At 34.2% G+C, this 19,897-nt stretch overlaps 1 protein-coding gene and 1 long non-coding RNA gene across 3 annotated transcripts in view; both read right to left on the bottom strand.

Annotated features, from left to right (window-relative positions):
- Positions 1-4,782: 4,782 nt before the first annotated feature.
- LOC139906557 (uncharacterized) lies at positions 4,783-5,250 on the bottom strand. Its single transcript, XR_011782173.1, has 2 exons — positions 4,967-5,250; positions 4,783-4,905 (listed from the first exon to the last, which is right to left on the bottom strand). It is a non-coding gene; the product is annotated as an uncharacterized lncRNA (long non-coding RNA).
- Positions 5,251-10,543: 5,293 nt separating this feature from the next.
- LOC121126466 (uncharacterized) overlaps positions 10,544-19,897 on the bottom strand; it is an 82,087-nt gene continuing 72,733 nt past the window's right edge. For both annotated transcript variants that reach the window (XM_040721796.2, XM_040721795.2), the window contains 3 exons: positions 15,733-15,851; positions 15,573-15,666; positions 10,544-14,509 (listed from right to left, as the gene is read on the bottom strand). In XM_040721796.2, the coding sequence (XP_040577730.1) occupies positions 14,246-14,509; positions 15,573-15,666; positions 15,733-15,851 (477 nt within the window). In that variant the 3' untranslated portion in view covers positions 10,544-14,245. The remainder of the gene's footprint in view (positions 14,510-15,572; positions 15,667-15,732; positions 15,852-19,897) is intronic.

Consider the following 19,897-nt stretch of genomic DNA (forward strand, 5'->3'; position numbering starts at 1 on the left):
AACATCTTTTAAGTACTTGTCAAGCTTAGACCTTTTATACACCAATAATATACCTCCAGAGTAATTAATTTGCAATCCTACAAAACGTCGGTATATTAAATAAGGACGCTTGTTTTTCAACTTTTTTTGAATTTAGATTAAGGCTAGTGGACACCTAAACGTCTACCTTCCCCTCTCCCCGCTACTCTAAATGGGATAGATTTACCATAATCTGAGTACTGATCTAAAATTAAAATGTTGAAATGTTGATTATTCTGCCAAAAAATGTAATTCCAAGTAGTCCATTCAAAATCTAAATTCGTTGAATTTATTAATGCACAATAGAATTTCAACAAAATTAATATTATAAGAAGATATGTGTATGAGAGATCTCTTAATCATTAACGCAGCCATCCTTAGTGGCAATGATTGCTTCCATGTGGTGACGAAAGGCCTGGCACCCACTCTACATGTAGTCCTCTATTATGGCGTCCCATAGGTGGCTGACAGTGGCTTTGAGGGCCCTTATGCTTTGACATTAGCACTGCAGGCCTTCCCCTTGACGTGAACTCTATAGGGGGGTAGTCGAGAGGGTTTATTAGGCATGTGGAGGGCCAAAAGGGTCAAAACTTGAGATTTCTTTCATCGGCCTCATTCACTTGGGGGGATTGGCCTGAGCTATTTTTTAACAACTCCGAGTCCAGTTTGGCCTTTTTACAGAGTACTTCTTCTTCTGAACTGTTTTAGACTTGCTGAAGGCGTAGACGGCGGTGGTCCTGGAGACGATCATTTGCTTGGAGTGCGAAAATGGAACTTCTTCAATCAAGTTCAAGTGTCATTTTCTCGACTTGTGGGTAAGCCAGAGGGAGCTCAAGCTTGTTTTGTTTTGTAAGTAATGATTTATGCTTTAACATATCGAAATATGAACTAATTTCAATAACTTAACCTTAAATAATTATTGAATGAGTAATTTCAATATACCACCGTGTGCGAGATAAAATGTTGGACTTGTTTATAACCAAAAAATAGGTAAACTTTTGCAAAAATAACAAAAAAGTACAACAATTAGGCTTTATCACAGACTTATTTATTGATATGTAATTTTATTTTTCAAAACAATTTACTTTCATATGGTCTCCAACCTGGGCCTACATGCACCAAAGTACTTCTTAGTGCTGTTTGGTCATCCAAATGAGGGGTAGCACAAGTTCTCTTCTCGACTATGCCCTAACGGCATAGTCGATGGGGGAACCGTCTGTGGAAGAGAGTAACTAAATTGACGTTTTTCCTTTAACCATTTAAACAATTTATGGGCTTCTTTTGACCTTGGTTGTTGTTAAAAGCAGTTCTTGATGCCGTCGTACATAAGGGGATTGCCTCAAATTCTAGAAATTGTCAAATCCTTAACATTAAGATCCTTGCCATACTTCCTTATCAATGTTGCCAGACTTCTGGGTATTGCAGTGTCCAGGTCCTCCATGACCCCGATTTAAGGTGTCTTACCCTGTCTAGGGACCTCATTAAGGCTCTGACTTGAAGCCACAATGCTTTTAATCTTGTAAACAAGACTCTGGGAGCACGCTACGACCATCATGATCTCCTCAACACTCACTTGAGCGTGGAGCATCCTTTTGCCTCCATACTGACAACTGATTTTTGAAAGTTTTTATATATTTTTGTTTATTAAGATTGGACTAGTCTATACTTTTAATAATGCAACCTAGTTTCGTAAAATATTCCCCCTAAATTAATCGAGATTGATTTATGTCAAGTCCAACACCATGATACTTGGCACACTCTACAAATTATCTACAATAGGAGGCAAGGATATGGTTTTTAAACTGGGGAAAAGGATTCTGTATATATATATATATATGAGTGTAGAACCGTTCATAGATGTAGTTTGCAGGAAGGAAAGGTTTGTTCCTTTACTGGCTATCTCGAATTCAAAATACGTTATTGAATGTTGTATATATATTTTTGTTTGAGTGATCCAAAATACAAACCTCCTATTAAACCTGCAACCTCAGACCTAAAACACTAAATTAGTTGATTCGTTTCCAACTTCCAAAGTTCGAAGAAGAGGAGCCAGAGATCTCGTTTATTAGGAGAGTGTGCATTTTTAAGTCTCATGGAATAATTTCAAGTTGAGATCAATTAAATATTATTTTGTCCTTCCTCCTTTTCAATATCTCTACTGTGCAGAAACTTGCGTCTGCTCAATATAATGATAGGACTCAAACATGTAGTCGCTTCCGAATTTGAGGAATTTTTATCAAAATTTTGGAGGATCTACAGTATTCTCCTAACTAGAAATTTGTAAGTTACATTACATCTGAATGAACCATACCAAAAAGCTAGTATAACTTTTTGAAAACACACAGCTATCATTTTCAAAGAATGTAAACCAAATATAGGTAGAAATTCTTCATTCAGAGGGAGAAAAAAGTATATCAGTTAATCAGAAGGTAACATTTGGGCTTGATTAGGTATAGCAGCACTTCCACCAAATAGTCAAATATCTTTGTATAAAAATGATACAATTGACGGAATTCACATTACCACAACCAACCAGATAATGCCAATGGGTAGCGGTTTCCAAACAGTGTGTCTTGAGGGAGGTTTGTGACAACCTGTCATTGTTTACAATACCTCATACTAATCCAAATAATTGGTTTAATTAAAATAGGTGTATCAAGAAATTTTTGTTGTCTTGGGCACATAAAGTTGGGTAACATCTGTCTTAGGGGACATGCAATTACGAAGTTTTCGCACACTTTCATTCAGTCAAGCCTAATAATTAGTTTGACCTGGAACAGAGGGCTCTCTATTTTTTGAATTTATACTTGCATGAGTTTTATTTATATAAAATCGTATTTCAATTTGGAAACCTTCCTCTACAAAAAAAGAAAGATTTATCTTCGAACGTAGTCTATACAAACGAAGGAGCTATCGTTATCCCTGAGGGAACTGATGTCTTCTTAGAGTGGCCAGCTACATGAGAGGCAAACTCGGAAGCCACAGATACAGCATAGAAAAAAGAATTGTACCTTACCTGGCGACACCACTTCAGCCGTCTTTTCTTGTAGCCTTTAACAGTTTATTTTTCTATTATATCTCATAATAGTTAGATACGGAAAAAGCAATAGAAATTTATATACATGAGTAAAAATTCGACCAATATTTTTATTACATATACTCGTACTATATATATATAATAAATATATAATATAAGTTTTTTTTTTTTGGTTAATGACATGTTGTACTTTAATTATCAATCAAAGTCAATACTAAAAAATATTTTTGATTTTATTATTAACTATGCTCTATTTCTTTAAATTTTTTAATTGTTTATCCTATATATGTAACTAGCTTTTTAAAAATAAAACTATTTTCCAACGTTCCTACTATTAAATTACTCGGATCTTACGTTTTTTTAGTAAATATATTGAGTTCAGTATTAATTCACTTTACAGTCAAAGTCATGTCGGGAGTCTTTAATAGAGAGATGTAGTCGACTTGCAAAGTCGCAAAAAATATGAACTCTAGTTCAAGTTGAGTCGGAAGTATCGAATCCTATCTACCTACCCTATATATTTATCATTTGACAGTTACCAGCTTAATAGAATTAGTACCAGAGATATAATTCATTCTCATGAATATTTTATTTAAATAATTCCTTATTGGTAGACAATATATGCATATATTGATTCCTCCAGTTTAAAAATCCAGACTCAAAGCAATCCTCAATTATCCATCTTCATCTCCTAACAGCCCCTTCTTTGAAAACCATTAAGCAACCTTGGTGGTCAGATCCCCTGCTGGAACTTGGGCACTACGCACTCTACGTATTAGGCAGCTGCGGCCCTGTTTGTATCGAATATCATGTCCTGGGCCCGAATTTTCTAGTGACGCCCTCGTTTAAAGTAACTGTTACCAAACTGAGCCTAGATTAAAAAGAACTGAGACCGGAACCGCTGAAACCGGTACAACCTTGGCCATAAACCATATAAAGAAGTGGCAATCGTCTCCTCTGTTTATGTTGTAACCTGTCAATGATCTTAATATGATTATTATGGTTTCGTATATTATATAAACCTTTTATCATTTTCATACCTTAAAATATTCAGACACGTCTTGGAAAATGTTGACTATTGAGGCTGATTAAAAATTCAATATATTTATATAGTCGAATGAGTGTGATTGAAAAAATCAAACCATACCATATTGATGTTTCTTCAATAATTCAAATATTGACATGATAATAGAACTTCCTAGAGTACATGCTGTCATAAAATAACTTTTTAAATGAATCTAACTCTTACAAACATAGTTGTAATGTGTTTCAGTTATTATCTTCCCATTTTCCAAAGTTAGGAATGAGGTTAATTACACTAACAAAAAGAATTAAGAACCACTGCTCTAGGATTTCAATATATATGTGGTTCATTAACACATAAGCAAGATATAATCATTTTTCTCAAAATATTTATTTTAACCTGTTTTATAACAATAAAATCCCTTACATACATATATGAAGAAAATTAGGGAACTATTGGATGTCAAATTGGGAACAACAAATAGAAGGAATTAACCCTTACTGTCTAGCATAAATCTATCCCTCTATTGCCTAGTATGATTATATATCTAACCCAAGAATGTATTAAAAATATGTTATTATATCGTAATATTTTCATATTGTAGATACAGATTAACTATTACAGTGGAAAGAATAAGATGTTTTTCTCATATTATCCGACGGTTGTCGTCCTTAATTGATTAAAAAAATTGTACAAATTAAGATATTTTCAGTAACTATTACTTTAATTTAATCATAATACCTCTATTTATCATTGGCATTTGATGGGGGTTGCGCAAGTTTTTATTAGAAATTTGTGTAATTTGTATAGAGTGGTACATTAAAATCTGAATTTGAAACCTCCACAATAGTTTATTAAATAACAATAGAATTTCAAAACATTAATACCAATCATATGAAGATGTGTATCTGAGCTCTCTGAATAATTAATCCAGCCGTCCTTAGCGGTAATGATGTCTTACAGGTAAAGGCAGAAGGTTTTGCACACGCTGCAGATGTATGTAGTCCTCTGTCATAGTGTCCCAGAGCTGGCTGATGTTGGTTTAGAGGGCCTTAGTGTTTGGATGAAGGACATCAGTCTTTTCATAATTTTGTGGGCCGATCCAACACTGACGACAGGTTTTTATTAACTGACGAGATTGTTTGAGTTTTGCGAGCATAAAGCGTTAGGGCGAGTACAAGGTTTATTCATAGATAAATATATTCTCTATGGGTTGTTTGCTGGTACACTGTCTTGTTGGAAGGTGTAATTTCTTCCTTAAGCTAAACCATTCATACAGGGAATATAACCTAAAAAGTACATAACTATTACAATGGCGATGCTAGATCTGCACAAGGTCTCTCGTTCCTCTCAAAGCTTTCGAAACCGTGTGGCTGGGGTTGTCAAGAAAGGTGAATTTCATAATGAATGTCATTAAATGTAGCTTTTAAATCATAAACGTAGGGTTCTACCCCATCTTGTAAATTCGTTTCAAAATTCATCTGGACTACCCTGTATATCCAAATGTTAAGTAATCTATGATATAGCACGTAATTTTGTAATTCCTCAAGTGTGTGTGCTTTTTTTTTTCTAGAAACGCGAATTCATCTTGCGACAAATCCCTCATATTTGAACCATGTAAAACATCAAAATAGAACCTTTAATAACAATACATACATCATATGCATTCTAAACGTATTTTATAACTTTTTTTAATATATTTTTTTAGGTGCATGTTGAGACCATGCCCTATACCGTTTGTCAGCCAAATATCAACAACCTCAAGGATACCGTAGCCAAGTGTATTGTAGCCAAGACCTCATCATCATAGTTATTTTTATTTTATTGACATAACCTATTACAACTGGTTGCTGAAATATAACTTGATAACGTTCTAGATTGAAAGTGTTAAGATTTTTTCGCCACACCTGGTATTCTATAAAGTTTTTATGGGAGAATAGCAAAGAGTAAAATAAATCTGCAATTTATTTTTTAAATTTAATTTGTAATCATCCGAGTCAATTAACCAATTAGGGATTCAGAATTTTATTTTAGGAGGATTGGTATAAAATTCCAAGTAGATCAATTTCTGATCAGAAGAATGGTATAATCTATAGGTCACTTTCACAAGAAACATTCTAATTCATATAGGAGTTTACAAACAGATCGACTAAGTTAAGTTCATCTATTAATTTCTTAAGTATGGTTACATTTGTCTATGATTTTTTTGTTTTGTTTTTCAAGGTCTCCATTAAATCACCATTTAGAATCGAAGGGTGTGTAACTGTCTTCTGTCTATGGAACGACTTTTCATTTGGGCCATAGGTGTTTATTATAACTAATTCCGAGTCGGCTGTGCATTACCTAATATTATGCCTATCATCCTTATTGGAATATTGCTTAATGCTTTTAGAAGTTTCCATTGACTTAGATATCAGTGTGAGGATATCTGGGCGTAAGTTAGATCTAGTAAAATAACTTGAATAATGCAAAGGAAGGAAGAAAAAGTTTGAAATGCAACACAATTAAGTAAAAAAATAAAATTAAACACAAAAATCTACACAACGCCAAGAAATTTGGTTATCAATTTTTCAGTTCTATTGGATTAGTCAACTTTGAAATAATGATCATTTATGGAGTGTTCATCTCAAGAGGTTTTTTATTGAGCAAGACCAAAATTATAAAAGTAATCCCTACAATTGAGTGTTTAAAGTTTTAAAGACACTCTCCACTATCTCTCCAAGATTAGAGGGATTCTGCAAACGCTCAAAAGAAATCATCAAGTGTTATGGACCATCTTTGGAATGGGAGATGCCGATGAAGGAATGTTTATATCCAATAGAATTTAGAACCCATGATATGATATGTCTTTTTTAAAGGCTTTACGACTCAATTATTCTACATTTCCCAAAAAAATTGAAGGGCATAGACGAATGTTGCCATTCATATTAAGTTTATCTAAGATTTCAGTATCATCCTTGAGAAAGTGTACTCAATCCCCTCAACTAAATCCTTCTTTGATTGAATATCTGAAACAAAGAAAAATCAAAATAATTATTTTTGGAATATAACAGCGCCTCACTTTTGCAAAAATTCAATTCAAAAACATGAGCTGTGACCATTTTTAAAAAAATCAAAGGGATAGTTGAATGGAGTTGAAAAAGTCAAAAAAGCTTTTTTTGATACTTTTTTTTATTTCTACAAAAAAAATGTGCCTTTTTCTAGCTCTAGTGAGTAGAAATACTGGTATAGGGTCGTGAACAGTAAATAAAATTAGAATGGAATCGCCATAGCTCATGGGCAGCACGTTCGGGAGTTAGTTTCTTGACCTTAATGTGTGTACGTTCACGCCCTGGTGATTTATAGAGAAAGAAATATACTTTATGTATATGGATTTCACATAAAGATTCCTAGGTTAGATGGAGTAATTGTAATAATGGAATGTTTAATTGTACTTAATCAGGGCTACTCCATCTAACCCATTCAAGGAACATTAAAAAAAAAAAAAAAAAAAATAGAAAATCTTATAAGACATCATAAATATGCAAAGGGAAGGAAGATTATTCCATCTATGATGTGACACTCTCAAAAGTATATAATGAATTTCAATTTGGATTTGGTGTTCAGTTTTTTTTTTTCTCCACTGAATAACTTTAAAAATCAAGTTATAGAATCTACTCTTGTTGCTCAGGATGAATTACTTCTTATTATTGAAACATAATTGATAAATAATCCATATTTACTCAGAGACATATTACAGGATGCTCACGATCAATTGGAACTACTTTAAACTTCATCCAGATCCATAATGTGGATATTCGGAGTTAAATTGTAATAATATAAAAGGTTGCGTGAAAAAACTACTATAACTTCCACCACAATTGTTTTGACAACAAACAATAGTCATCATTGAACAATCAAGGAGAGACGCCATCCTTGAATTGGCTCGCGCGGGACACAAGCCCTCTGCTATCGACAAGCTTCTTAACTACCCCAAGACCACGGTGTACCAGATCTTCAATGCCTGGGTGGTTGAGGGGAAGGTCTGCCGCAAGGCCCACAACATGAGAAGTGACCGAATCCGCACTCCCGTCCATCAAGGTTGGACTTGCAAGAACCGTGGAGTGAGTAAGCAGCTGGTCTCCAAGGCTGTGAATGAGGACCTCGGGTACAGGTCATACCGAATGGCCAAACAACACATCCTCATGGCATCCATGAAGGCCACCAGGCTCACCAACGGTAAGCGTCTCCTCAATGACCTGAAGAGCCATGGAGGAAGAATCATATTATTCTCAGACGAGAAGAGTTGGACTGTCGACAGAAGCTACAACGTCCAGAATGACAGGTGGCTTGCCCAGGAGAGAGAAAAGGTCCCTGCAGTCTTCACCACAAAGTTCCCGGTCTCCGTAATGACCCTGGGTGTTATCTGCAGCACCGGTGAGATGATGCCACCTTTCTTCTTCAATACCAAGGAAAGCGTTTACGCGATAAGATACTGCGAAGTCATGGAGGAGTTTGTCATCCCCTGGATGAAGGATACGACCGCTGGGAAGGAGTTCATATTCCAACAAGACTCAGCGCCCGCACACATCGCCATGAGGACCACTAACCTCTTCTACTCCCACGACATCACTTTCTGGGATCACAACACCTGGCCCTCCAACTCACCCGACCTCAATCCGTGTGATTACTACTGGTAGGGGAAGTTGGAGAGGGAGGTGTGCAAGGCCCTGAAGGGCTCCATTACGAGGGAGTGGAATGCTGTCGATTCCGTGGAAGTCATCAGGACATGCAAATCCTTTAGGGGCAGGATGGTGGCTGCTGAGGGAGGACATGTTGAATAAATTTATTGTTTAATTTCATGTCTAACTTTTTCATATTAACAAATCCACTCCAAATTCCATTTTTATCAAGCAGGTTGAATTTTAAGACAGTTCCAATTTATTGTGGACACCCTGTAGAATTGAGCTCAAAAGAGTCTAAGAGGAAAAAAAAATGTTACTATTATTAAGGCATCAGAAAAGAAAAGCTTTTTTTATAATTTTTTTGAACTTGATAGTAATTTTTTGACTTTATTATGTAGTCGGTTTTGTAAGTATAAACTCATGAAGTAACTATTGACGGCATACAAATATTAATAAATACTTATGGATTTTTTATTCATTCAGCTATTTATATGATTAAATTTTTTCAACTACAAGAAACAAATAGCGATAAATATGCATAGTTTTTAAATCTTTGAATAATTAGTAAATTAATTCATGAAGTCAGACTTTTGAAAGTTTTTACTGAATTTTGATCTTGAATGATTTGTGACAATTAAATCTTTCTGTCTTTTCTCTTGATCATATGTTTTCCGGGATTAGTTACCTTTATTGTATCATGCAACCTTTAACCCAAAAAGAAACAGGAAAAAGACTCGAATAATCGGTTACATTTAGCCAATTAAGTCAATCACACCAACTTCTATTAGGTTATTTTCGTCTTAGCAAGGTAAAACCCCCTTAGATGACTGCATCTCCTCACATCTAAATAAAAATTTGAAGAAGGAGCACCTATCAATCTCGTATATAATTATTAGAGTTGTAAATCTTAAAAATATTTGGTATTTGAAAAACTCCACAGAAAGTCATGGTACCCCTCACAATTTAAAAAATGTTTTAGAGGAGAGCAGCGGACAAGACGTTTTATTATTATAATAGCTAACAGTAGGCATAATCGTAAGGAAATAAATACAAATAGCAATGCAAGAAATACTCCGATGTCGATCCTCAATTCTACTTTGAGTTCAATAAGGACTATACTTAAAACTCCCCAACAATCCTCAGTATATTATCTATCTTTTATGAGCACATGTACATTAATCTTTCATAGTATCTACATATGTTACTGAATCCAGGGAAGCAGTTTGGCCTTCATAACGTCAATGTACCAGGCTTCCGTGAGCAAGGGACCATATCAGGGGTTGTAAAATCCCGTTGGAGGTAAGAATGCGTAGTGCCATAAGATCCCTCCTTCCTCTCTATGCTTTCGTTGGGGTATAGCCTTTTCTTAACATTGTAGATGGTTCCGTCAGCCTGACAAATTCTGTTGGAGTGCTACTCCCACGAAGAAGAATTGATGCCCTAAGCCTTGAATCTCGCTGTGAAGAAATTTCTTCATCCTGTGCTTTAGGTACATGGCTACCTATACAATTACAGAGAGTTATAACTTCCTCATGCAGAACCTCTCAAAATAACATAATACAAGTGTATAAGTTTCAAGTTTCCAAACAGTATTGATAGCTAGAGTCATGTCTGTCTTAATTTATTCACTTCAGTCAAGTTCTCTGGACCAGACCACCATACAAGGGTACTGGAACAAAACTTATATACCTTGAATATTTTCATAATAAGGAGGCTATGGATTGGGTTGCTGCTCGTCTTCTTGTACAAAAGTAGCAAATTCCTGATAAAAAAATTATAAAAACAAAAGTAAATAAAATCAAATAAATTCTCATAAAAGCGAGACTATATTTCATACAATTTAGAAATCCTTCTCTAATATTATTTTCCTATTACAGTGCACAATTATATTTCGTATTATATATTTTGATTCCCTTATAAATATAATTCCCTAAAATATATTAAAACTCTCTTTCTAAAAAAAACAAAAACAAACAAATACAAATTACATCATACATTGAGAAACTATTTTTAGCTCTATAAAAAGTAGTATTGCACACTACAGAATTTATCAAATTAAATACATCCTTTTAGATTCTACAAAATTCCTAGAGGATATGCTGGTAAAGTATAGTGCATAATTGACTTGATTCCGAAAAGTGATTTTAGAGTATAAAAGGTAGTAGTTCAATACACATAACTATTGAATATACAGGGTGACCCAGATAAATAGAGAAAATATTTAAAGACTTGTAGCGAATGTACAAGATGGGGGTAGAAACATATTTTTATTATTATTTGAAAGGTATATTTAGTAAGATTTAATTATTGTCTAATGAGATCTTTATAACTTTGGCCTATCGGCGCAGGAAGATTTATGTGCCTTACACGGGCGACCTCGTGCTGATTCAGGTTTGCTATTGTTATAAATCTGCGCTTTTAATTTGCATTTCCCGATGGAGGAAGAAATTACACCTTCCAACAAGACAATGCATTGATCCACAAGGCCAAACAAGTGCAGGATGTCTGGGCCACAAAATGTTCTCTCTTTCCGAGCCCCGATTTTTGGTCTACAAACAGCCCAGAGCTAGACCCATGCAATTTATATATCTAGAGAGGGTCAAGCATGAGCCCTGTGCCAAGTAAAAATTGTCTGTGGAAGCTTTGAAGAAGTCCATTAGCTGTAACATGGCAAAGGTGTCTTCATAAATAATTGAATGCATTAGATAAAGCTAAATATAGCTTCAATATGGTTAAAACCCATATAGTTCATTCGTTATAAGCCTTTAAATATTTTCCCAATTTAACTTGACCGCCCTGTAGATAATTTGAAACGAAGCAAGCAAGGAATCATCTCATTTACCCTGAAAGACTAAGGATTCTTATATTAGAGGAAAAAACACAGTTACACGTGGTATATGTTCTAATCATCCTATCACGACAATGAGAAATAAATATTATATATAATATACAGAGGGGGACACAAAAGTAGAATTAATGAAGATTTCATCCTCCTTACCTTTAACAACTAGGTTTTATTACTCAACCCAAAGAATGCTAAAGCAAAAAGAAACAAGTTTGTCTTTAATCTGTGTCTCTAAGTGCCCAAATGTAGGAGCTACATCAAAAAGGCAAAAAAGGTTTATCTTCTCCTCGCCGATATCAGTACCGAGAAACTCGCAGATACCGTTGGTATCCCTTTTTTCAGGACTGCTTAAGATATCCGAAAGTTCATTAAAAATAGGAATGGTGTTGAAATGTTTTTACATCCAAGAAAAACCAAAACTTCTGTAGCAATAATATGGATGAATGCCTCCAGATGGCCTTCCTCCAGCCATTACAATTAACCATGTGCACTTTAGTGTTTTTTTTTTTTTTTGAATAATAACGTCTGCCGTACCTCTCATCTCGCTCTGAGATGTCATCATGAAAGAGTGGTACTCAATGGACAACGCCTTCATCTTCAAAAGCTGCTAATCTGTTTTCAATAAAAAATATAGCCAGATATAGTCACAAATTGGTTTGGAGTCTTTTATGAATTGTATAGGAATGATGCTGTGTCAGCCTTGAAAAGGATGCAAACTGAATAGAACTGCCTACAACATTAATACGTCCTTCAAGGATGGGAATGGTATTGAAAGCTGGCCTTTGTAGATTAGATTGTCTTGGAGAATAATGTTTCCCGGACCTCTGATACCGATTTGGATTCGCTCCAAGCTGCCATCATGACAGGGTGGTACGCCACCGACAATGACTTAATTGTCACGACCTGACAATTTATTCACTGGCGTCTGAAGGCTGTTAATGCTTTTGAAGGAGGACGTTTTATAAGAATAAAATAATGGTAAATATACTCTTTAAAAAATTCACAATTTGCAATTTTGAGTTGTTTATTCTTGATTCCAAACAAAATCAGGTATTTCGTAATTACATAAGTCATACATCTGTAAGCTTTGGAGCCCAACTCTATAAAATTTGGAGTGTATTTCCAACTTTTAGCTTGATGAACTTCATTTAGCAGTTTGCCACTATGAAGAGGCTTCCCATACGGGTGAGCTCAAGGAGAAGACAGGAGCGAGACATATAGTACTATTAATTAAAGATTTTTTAAATAAAATCAGCTGCCTATTATCTTTTTATTTTGGAGGAGGTAATATAAAGTACTTCTGCTCTAGAAATAAGACTCTTCTATATTTCAAATAGAACTAGACTTTCATAATGTCACACAGAGTTAGGCGGTAAACTATAGATTTTATATTGGGGGGAGTGGGGAGTATTATTACAATAATGATGAGTCAGAGAAGAGCAGTGAATAAAAAAGAGCACACCCAACAACAGTTTTTTTCTTTTCTAATCTCAAAGTAGATATTTATCTATACTTTTTGCAGAGCTTTAGCTGAAAGTATATTTTTTGTACATTATTTAATTGTTCGTTGTTGCGTTAGCTTCTTCCTCTGAAGTAAACATATCATTGTTGTAAATCGTTTTAAAGAATGCATAATAACATAAATATAACCATAACATTTTCCCAACAGTCATACTATTTTAAATAATGTAGTAGATTCTTCTTTTTTAGTAGAAAATTCCCAAAAAATCAATTAACAGACAGCAATACCAAAAGTGTTGCTCTTGCCTTCTTCTCCTGCGTATTTTTTCTCTACAAAAATGACATCCCTAGGCATACATACATATTTAGTAAACTCGTTTTTTCTTTGCTTGTTTCAATGTAAACTATTTTCAAGACATTTAATTCAATTTGAGTCTAGTTCTAACAGATTGGTATTTTTATTGTTTATTAGTCAAAATGAGCAAGGTAGTTCACGGAGTGGCTACCCGAATTATTCAACCTAATTGTACTTTTAGGTGTCAAAATCAGATATGACCCTGTAAATTGCTAATTCACTGTGGAAACCCAGCACATTCTTGGAATACAACCTGATATATAATGTACATATTGACTGCATGTTAGATTGCCTTGATATATTAATAAAATATTCACCATATGTAATGAATGATACATGAGTGTTTAGAATCATGTCACAAATTGAGTTATAGACTAAAAGTGACGGGGGGGATTTTTGGGAAGCATATTATGCAGACGTTTAAATCAAAAAATATATATACTACAGCAACTTCTAATTATTCGGAAGAGGGGGGTAGATATCGTATAACACGCCATCTATGTTTAAGAAAAGAACTAATAAAATTATAATAATTTCTTTTGTCAAAAAAAAAAAAAAAAAAATAACATATACTACAAGTTAAAAAAAAGTCCTTAAACTTTGGATTTACAAAAAAAAAAAAAAAAAATCTACGTTGGACAAAAAAATTCTTTTTTGAAATTATACAGTTGAGTAATTGGTTTTAAAGGCTAAAGAGCTCTATTTTCCAGTGGTTCATAAATGAAGAAACTAAACTGTCGCAAGGGTTTGTAATTTGATTATATAATTTTGTAAAAAAAATGGGAGACTTCCATAATCCTGATGTCACGTAATATCGCTCTCTCTATATGTTGCCAGGCTTTTATAACCGTGCATAGTTTTTAAAAAGATTTTTAAAATAGTTTGTGGCCATGGTAAATATTCTTTTTTTGTCACTATTGCTAGTACTAGACGTGGAGGAAGAAGAAGACTCTTCAGAGGATAAAGGACTGGTTTTTGGTCTTGAAACGAAAGCCAAATGGGTTGTTTGATAGCCAGAAGTTTTTTTTATACTTCTTTCTACTTCTCCAGCCATTAAATATCCATAATTGCTGTCCTCCCTTGATAAATCACTCGATAAAGTCATCTGTAAGAAATAATAATAATTAAGGATGGATCATAATAATATCATCTCTGAAAAATAATCAAACTGTTTTGTTTTTTGGCAAGTTTTAAAAGGTTTTCTTTATAGAAAAATATTAGATAAATTATGTATACATAGAAGTATATATACAAAATTTATTTTCAGATAAATTTTATGGTAGGTTAAACAAACTACTCCCTCCCCGTCTCTGCCACCATAATGATGAATAAATATAAAAATATATGGGAAAATGCCAAAAAAATGAAAATTGTTCTGATATTCTTGAAGTTGATATGGTTTGATGGCTTGAAAGCTCCTTGGAACGAACTCTTTGCATTCTTTTAAATCTGGAATATGTGTCTAACCATATTATATGTACGCTTTACGTTCATAACACTTTGAATTTGAAAGATATGTGACGTGTCAACATAATATACCATTAAGTACATTTCTGATTCGATGAGTATCAGCCTATTCTTTTTTAATTTGCTTTTATTACATGTGACCAAAAATTCAATATACATACAATGTTATTAAAACAAAGAAATATATTGATTTGGATTAAGAAATCAACAAATTCTAATGACTGTACTTTTAAATGAGAGCCATCATGAAAATAACCTCTATTTCGACAATTGACTTTTGGCTGATACCGAGTGGTCCATACAAATCTGACCACTTTGTACACTTCAAAGTGAAATAATTGGAATAAAATTAAGACTCTAAATAGATGTGTGTCTCAGCTTTCTTAATCGTTCATGTAGTTACCCTTAGGGGCGATGATGGCCTCTAGGTGGAAGTGGAATAAAACCACCTCCAGTGTCATGGCCTACCAGTGCTGGCTGACAATGGCTCTGAGGGCCTCCATGTTTGGATGACTGACACCAAAGGCTTTCCCCTCGAGATGCCCCCCGAAAGGTGTAGTCAAGAGGGTTGGCATTAGGGCATATTGCGGGGGAGGGGGCAAAAGTGTCGAAAAAGAGACTCATTCAAAATCTTTGGATTTTTGTGCAATATTATTTTTTATCGAAAATATGGAAGAAAGAATAAATACAAGAAGCCTCACCGTGACAAATGGATAGTTTGACTTCTTAAAAATCCCTTGAAAGCGGAGGAAAGTTTGATTTGAACGTACTATCATTTTACCTCTGGTTGTGCGTCTATGATTAAAGAAAATAAATGGAGTTAGGTGGATAAATAATAGCATTTACTAATTAAACACGTACTTTTTAGTTCCGACGACTTCTGTTATTGTAGCCTTATTTGATCGAAACCAGTCTGGAGTAATGATCCAATAACTCTTTGGAGTGGCTTCTCCCCAACCATCTTCCACATGTAGCTGCACCTATTGGATGAATATATTAATAAATATTTTAAAAGTAAACTTGAGAACGGGACGTGAGTATAAAAAAAATATCAGTAAATTGATTTTGTACAAGTGAAATACAATAAAAATGAGATTATACAGGGAGCGGGGATTAAATTGTCGCCAAAATATTTTTCTACAAAAAACAACACAAAATATACATTTTTTAATTTTTTCATTAAAAATCAAAACTATGACGAGCATATAGTTATGGAGTAGTCATGCATTCGATATAATCACGTTGGCATCAATAACGGTTTCAATACGGCCTCTGAACCGGCCGCAGGCTCTTCTGACCATCTCATTGTCCATGTTGCCGAATACCTCCTTGATGGAGTCCATCAGGCTGGCCTTGGTGCTATGGGTATGTCTGTTGGTATGTCTCTCGACATAGCCCCAGACAATATAGTCCAAAGGATTAAGGTTGGGAGAGTTAGGAGGCCACAAATCCTTGGTTACAATGTCATAACAGTTAACCACTGCATGGAGTTTTTGGACACATGGCAGGGTGCTGAGTCCTGTTGCCACGCCCAGGGCCTGTCTCCGGCCACCCCTTGGATTCAGTAGGACCTGGTAGGGTCATCCTCAACCATCTTCTTCACCTTGTCGACAGAGTCGGTGTCCCTGACCTTCCTTTCGGCGCCCTCCTCCTTGGGTGCCCTCTTTATGGTGGCATCAACATCCCAGGTGTCCTCTAGCTTCTTACGGATACGCTGAACAGTCCGTAAATTCACTCCTAAGGTTGAAGCAATAGTGGAATTGGAGATTTCACCTCCATTATTAACCAATGCCATGACTACGACGTACCTCGAAAGCTCCTCGTTCCACTTATATATATATAATGATGCATATATAAATAAATGAAGTTTATACGTCGTTATTGTATATATTTGCTTAAAATTGATATTCTATTTGATTTTTTTTATGTCAAAGTATGAAATATTTATTACAATCAAAAGGACTAAATGTTTTTTTTTGTAGGAATAGTAATGGAATATATGTCTCATATTATGCTTGTGCGTCAATCCATGGGTCTTATCCATTTTGAATAATCCATCATGTATAATGTTAATTACTAACAGAGAAGTGGTTAACGATTCTTTTATTTGAATCGAACTGTGCATATTTATTTTGTTTCTCTTATTATACTAATTTGATTAGCTAATTTATCACTGGTTCGAATTCATTACATAATGAATTTTTTTTGGTGGGATATACATTGAATTTTGGGTCATTATTCTATGATTTTTTAACGGAAAACAACCATTTTAAGGGTTTTATAGGCAGTCACATTACATATTTTGATTAAAAAGTTGAAGCAGAGAACAACATCAACTTCAACCAAAAATTACAAAATAAAACGTATAAATCTTATTTATTGATAAATTAAGGGGATACATCCTTGAAGTAATGAGGTATTAAGGCGAAATGGTTAAAGGAAAAATTTCCCGAGGCAAAACCCCGAGGCACCATTTGTCTTCAAACTATGCGCCTCTGAATAAAAAAACAACAGTTTTCAATTTTAAACAAATATAATTCGAGTTGAGAAATGATGGATATGTTTGAAAATTGGCTTTAGAATTAAACTAAACACTAGGCTTTGAAGTACAAGTATGTAATTTATCTCTATATTCGACACCACTTACTTAAAGAAACTATGAATCTTAAAAATAATCCAAAATTTTTTATGGTCTTTGCTAAAGATTATGAAGCCAATAGAGAAAAAATAAGGGCATATTTGGAATCTTTGATATATATCGTTCTTGTACCATTTTTCCTATTGAACAATATTATAGATGTGTGATATGCGCGTTTAGTACAACAAAGGATGATACTTTCTAAGAAATTCTAACAAACAATGGAAATACATTTTCTTTATTCCCGATAAGTTATTTGAAATTTTATTGAACCTAATTGGAAATAAGTAAGCATCAACTCCATTTTCATCTGATTATTTATTTCTATTAAATTGTAAAAGTTGATTCCGACCTTCCCCAATCCTTTGTAGATTACATATAAATAAATAACTTGATTAAGACCAATTTTATTTGCTTTTTTATTTCTTTGACTTAAAAAAAAAACAGGTCAAAGGGGAATTCAGGAAACGAACATATATATATTTGATTTTTATTAAATCTAATTGAAATAAATGTATGAAATTACTTTCTATATTTGTATTAAGGTAACTCACTAGGAATTATGAATCAACAGAAAACTATTTAACTACTAGGTTAGACAGAAAAACGTAGACTGTGAATTAATGTTAATTTTCTCATTAATATAGGAAGGTTTAGTGATTATTTTTTGAAATTCCTATTGAGCCATCTTTTGTGTATAAACAACAAGCTGTAATAAACGTCTCGTAGTCATGAATGATACAAACGCTAAAAGGCATCACATCTTAGATCTTCTAGATGTGTAGGTTGAATGAACGAGGACTATGGTCATTGTAAAGACCTCCAGGAGCCTGGTTTTCAAGGTGAACAAGAATAGGAATAGTGGAGAAGATCTCTCCTGGAAAGGATGGAGTAAAGACTACAATTTATAGAGGGCCCATAGTTTCTGTTCATCTTGGAAACGAAGATCAAGGAGGAATCCACCTAATCAATGAATTCCATTTTTTTTATGTCAATCATTCCTTGCGTGTAAACGTGTTTCTTTCTGGTGCATTGATAGTATTTAGTGTTAGTGAGTAGTCACTATAAGTGTGGACTTATTTATTTACGGTGAATTATCGATTGTTTATGTGACACTGGAGATTACATCTCTTTGTTTTTAAATCAAAGGTCAGACATCTCGGAGCGTGATTTGGAATTCACCGCTGTTATCCGGAGAATCAAGCTAAGAAATCATTTATTAAATATCCATCACTATTTTGAGAAAAAATGATTTATATAACACAGAAAAGAAGTTCACCTAGTTATATACAAAGCCACTACTTGGCCTCATTTTCTTATAAGAGTGATGTCAGAGGAACAAAAATGGCTTAAAAAGCTATTTCACCAATGCTTTTGATGCCCCTAAAAAGTGCTAAATCACTCATCGGAGGCGGAATTACTATTTTTGGGAATATTATATCCAAAATTAGTATCAAGATTTTTATAGATATGGCCGGGGAACCAGACATTAAATGGAGGAGGCAGGTTTTATCTAGTAAGTTCTATCATAGGCTTATGATTGGTATTAACTTCACCTATGAGAAAATTGCTGCTCATTCCCGGGTATACGTTGCAACTCAACTTATTCCTTGGACAACTATTCCTTTATTTGATGGAGATTATATTTTGGATATAATCCGAGCCAAGGTTCAGAAGCCTGTCTTCTTTAGCAATCTTAACGCTCTAAATAAATTAGAGGAGAAGTCCTGAAAAAAAAAATATTTTAACCTTTCATTACATAAAGACGCAAACTCCCCTTTGCGATGGTTGTTTTTACTTCCCTTTAAAAAGAGTAACACAGGATTTTATTGTTCCTAGACCCTGGCATCTGAAAATAACATTTATTAGATAAATAGGCAAATCTATTTGTGATTACTACTTAAACTTGTTAGGACTTTGAGAAAATTGGAGAAAAATAATCTTTATCTTCCCTGATGTATTATTTCAGATCTCTGCCCATTGTATCAAATTTTATACACCATGCAGAGATAGAGGGAAATTTTTAATAATATACTGCATGCCTTTATGGATTGCAGGACTGTCAAAATTCGGCAAAGGATTCGTCGCCACCAACATCAAGGGTCTACAAAATGGACCTTCGAATTTAATCAAACTGGAAAGTATACATACTATGATCTAAATTACTCTTACGAGCTTAAATCAATTTTTGTGGCATCCCCTACTAGATATACCACCCTTTCCTTCGAAATCCCCAATGCTGATGACACCTCCTGTATCCCGGTAGCTAAAGATGTGAGATTATATCCATTAGTATCCCTCCAATATAAGAAGTTACTCAAATTAGTCCTTAGAAGTTTAATCATTTCTAGGCCCTGCAATTATTCAACCTATTAATCGGGAGCTTAA

The sequence above is a fragment of the Lepeophtheirus salmonis genome, chromosome 11, assembly GCF_016086655.4.
Source record: "Lepeophtheirus salmonis chromosome 11, UVic_Lsal_1.4, whole genome shotgun sequence".
NCBI lineage: Eukaryota > Metazoa > Arthropoda > Copepoda > Siphonostomatoida > Caligidae > Lepeophtheirus > Lepeophtheirus salmonis.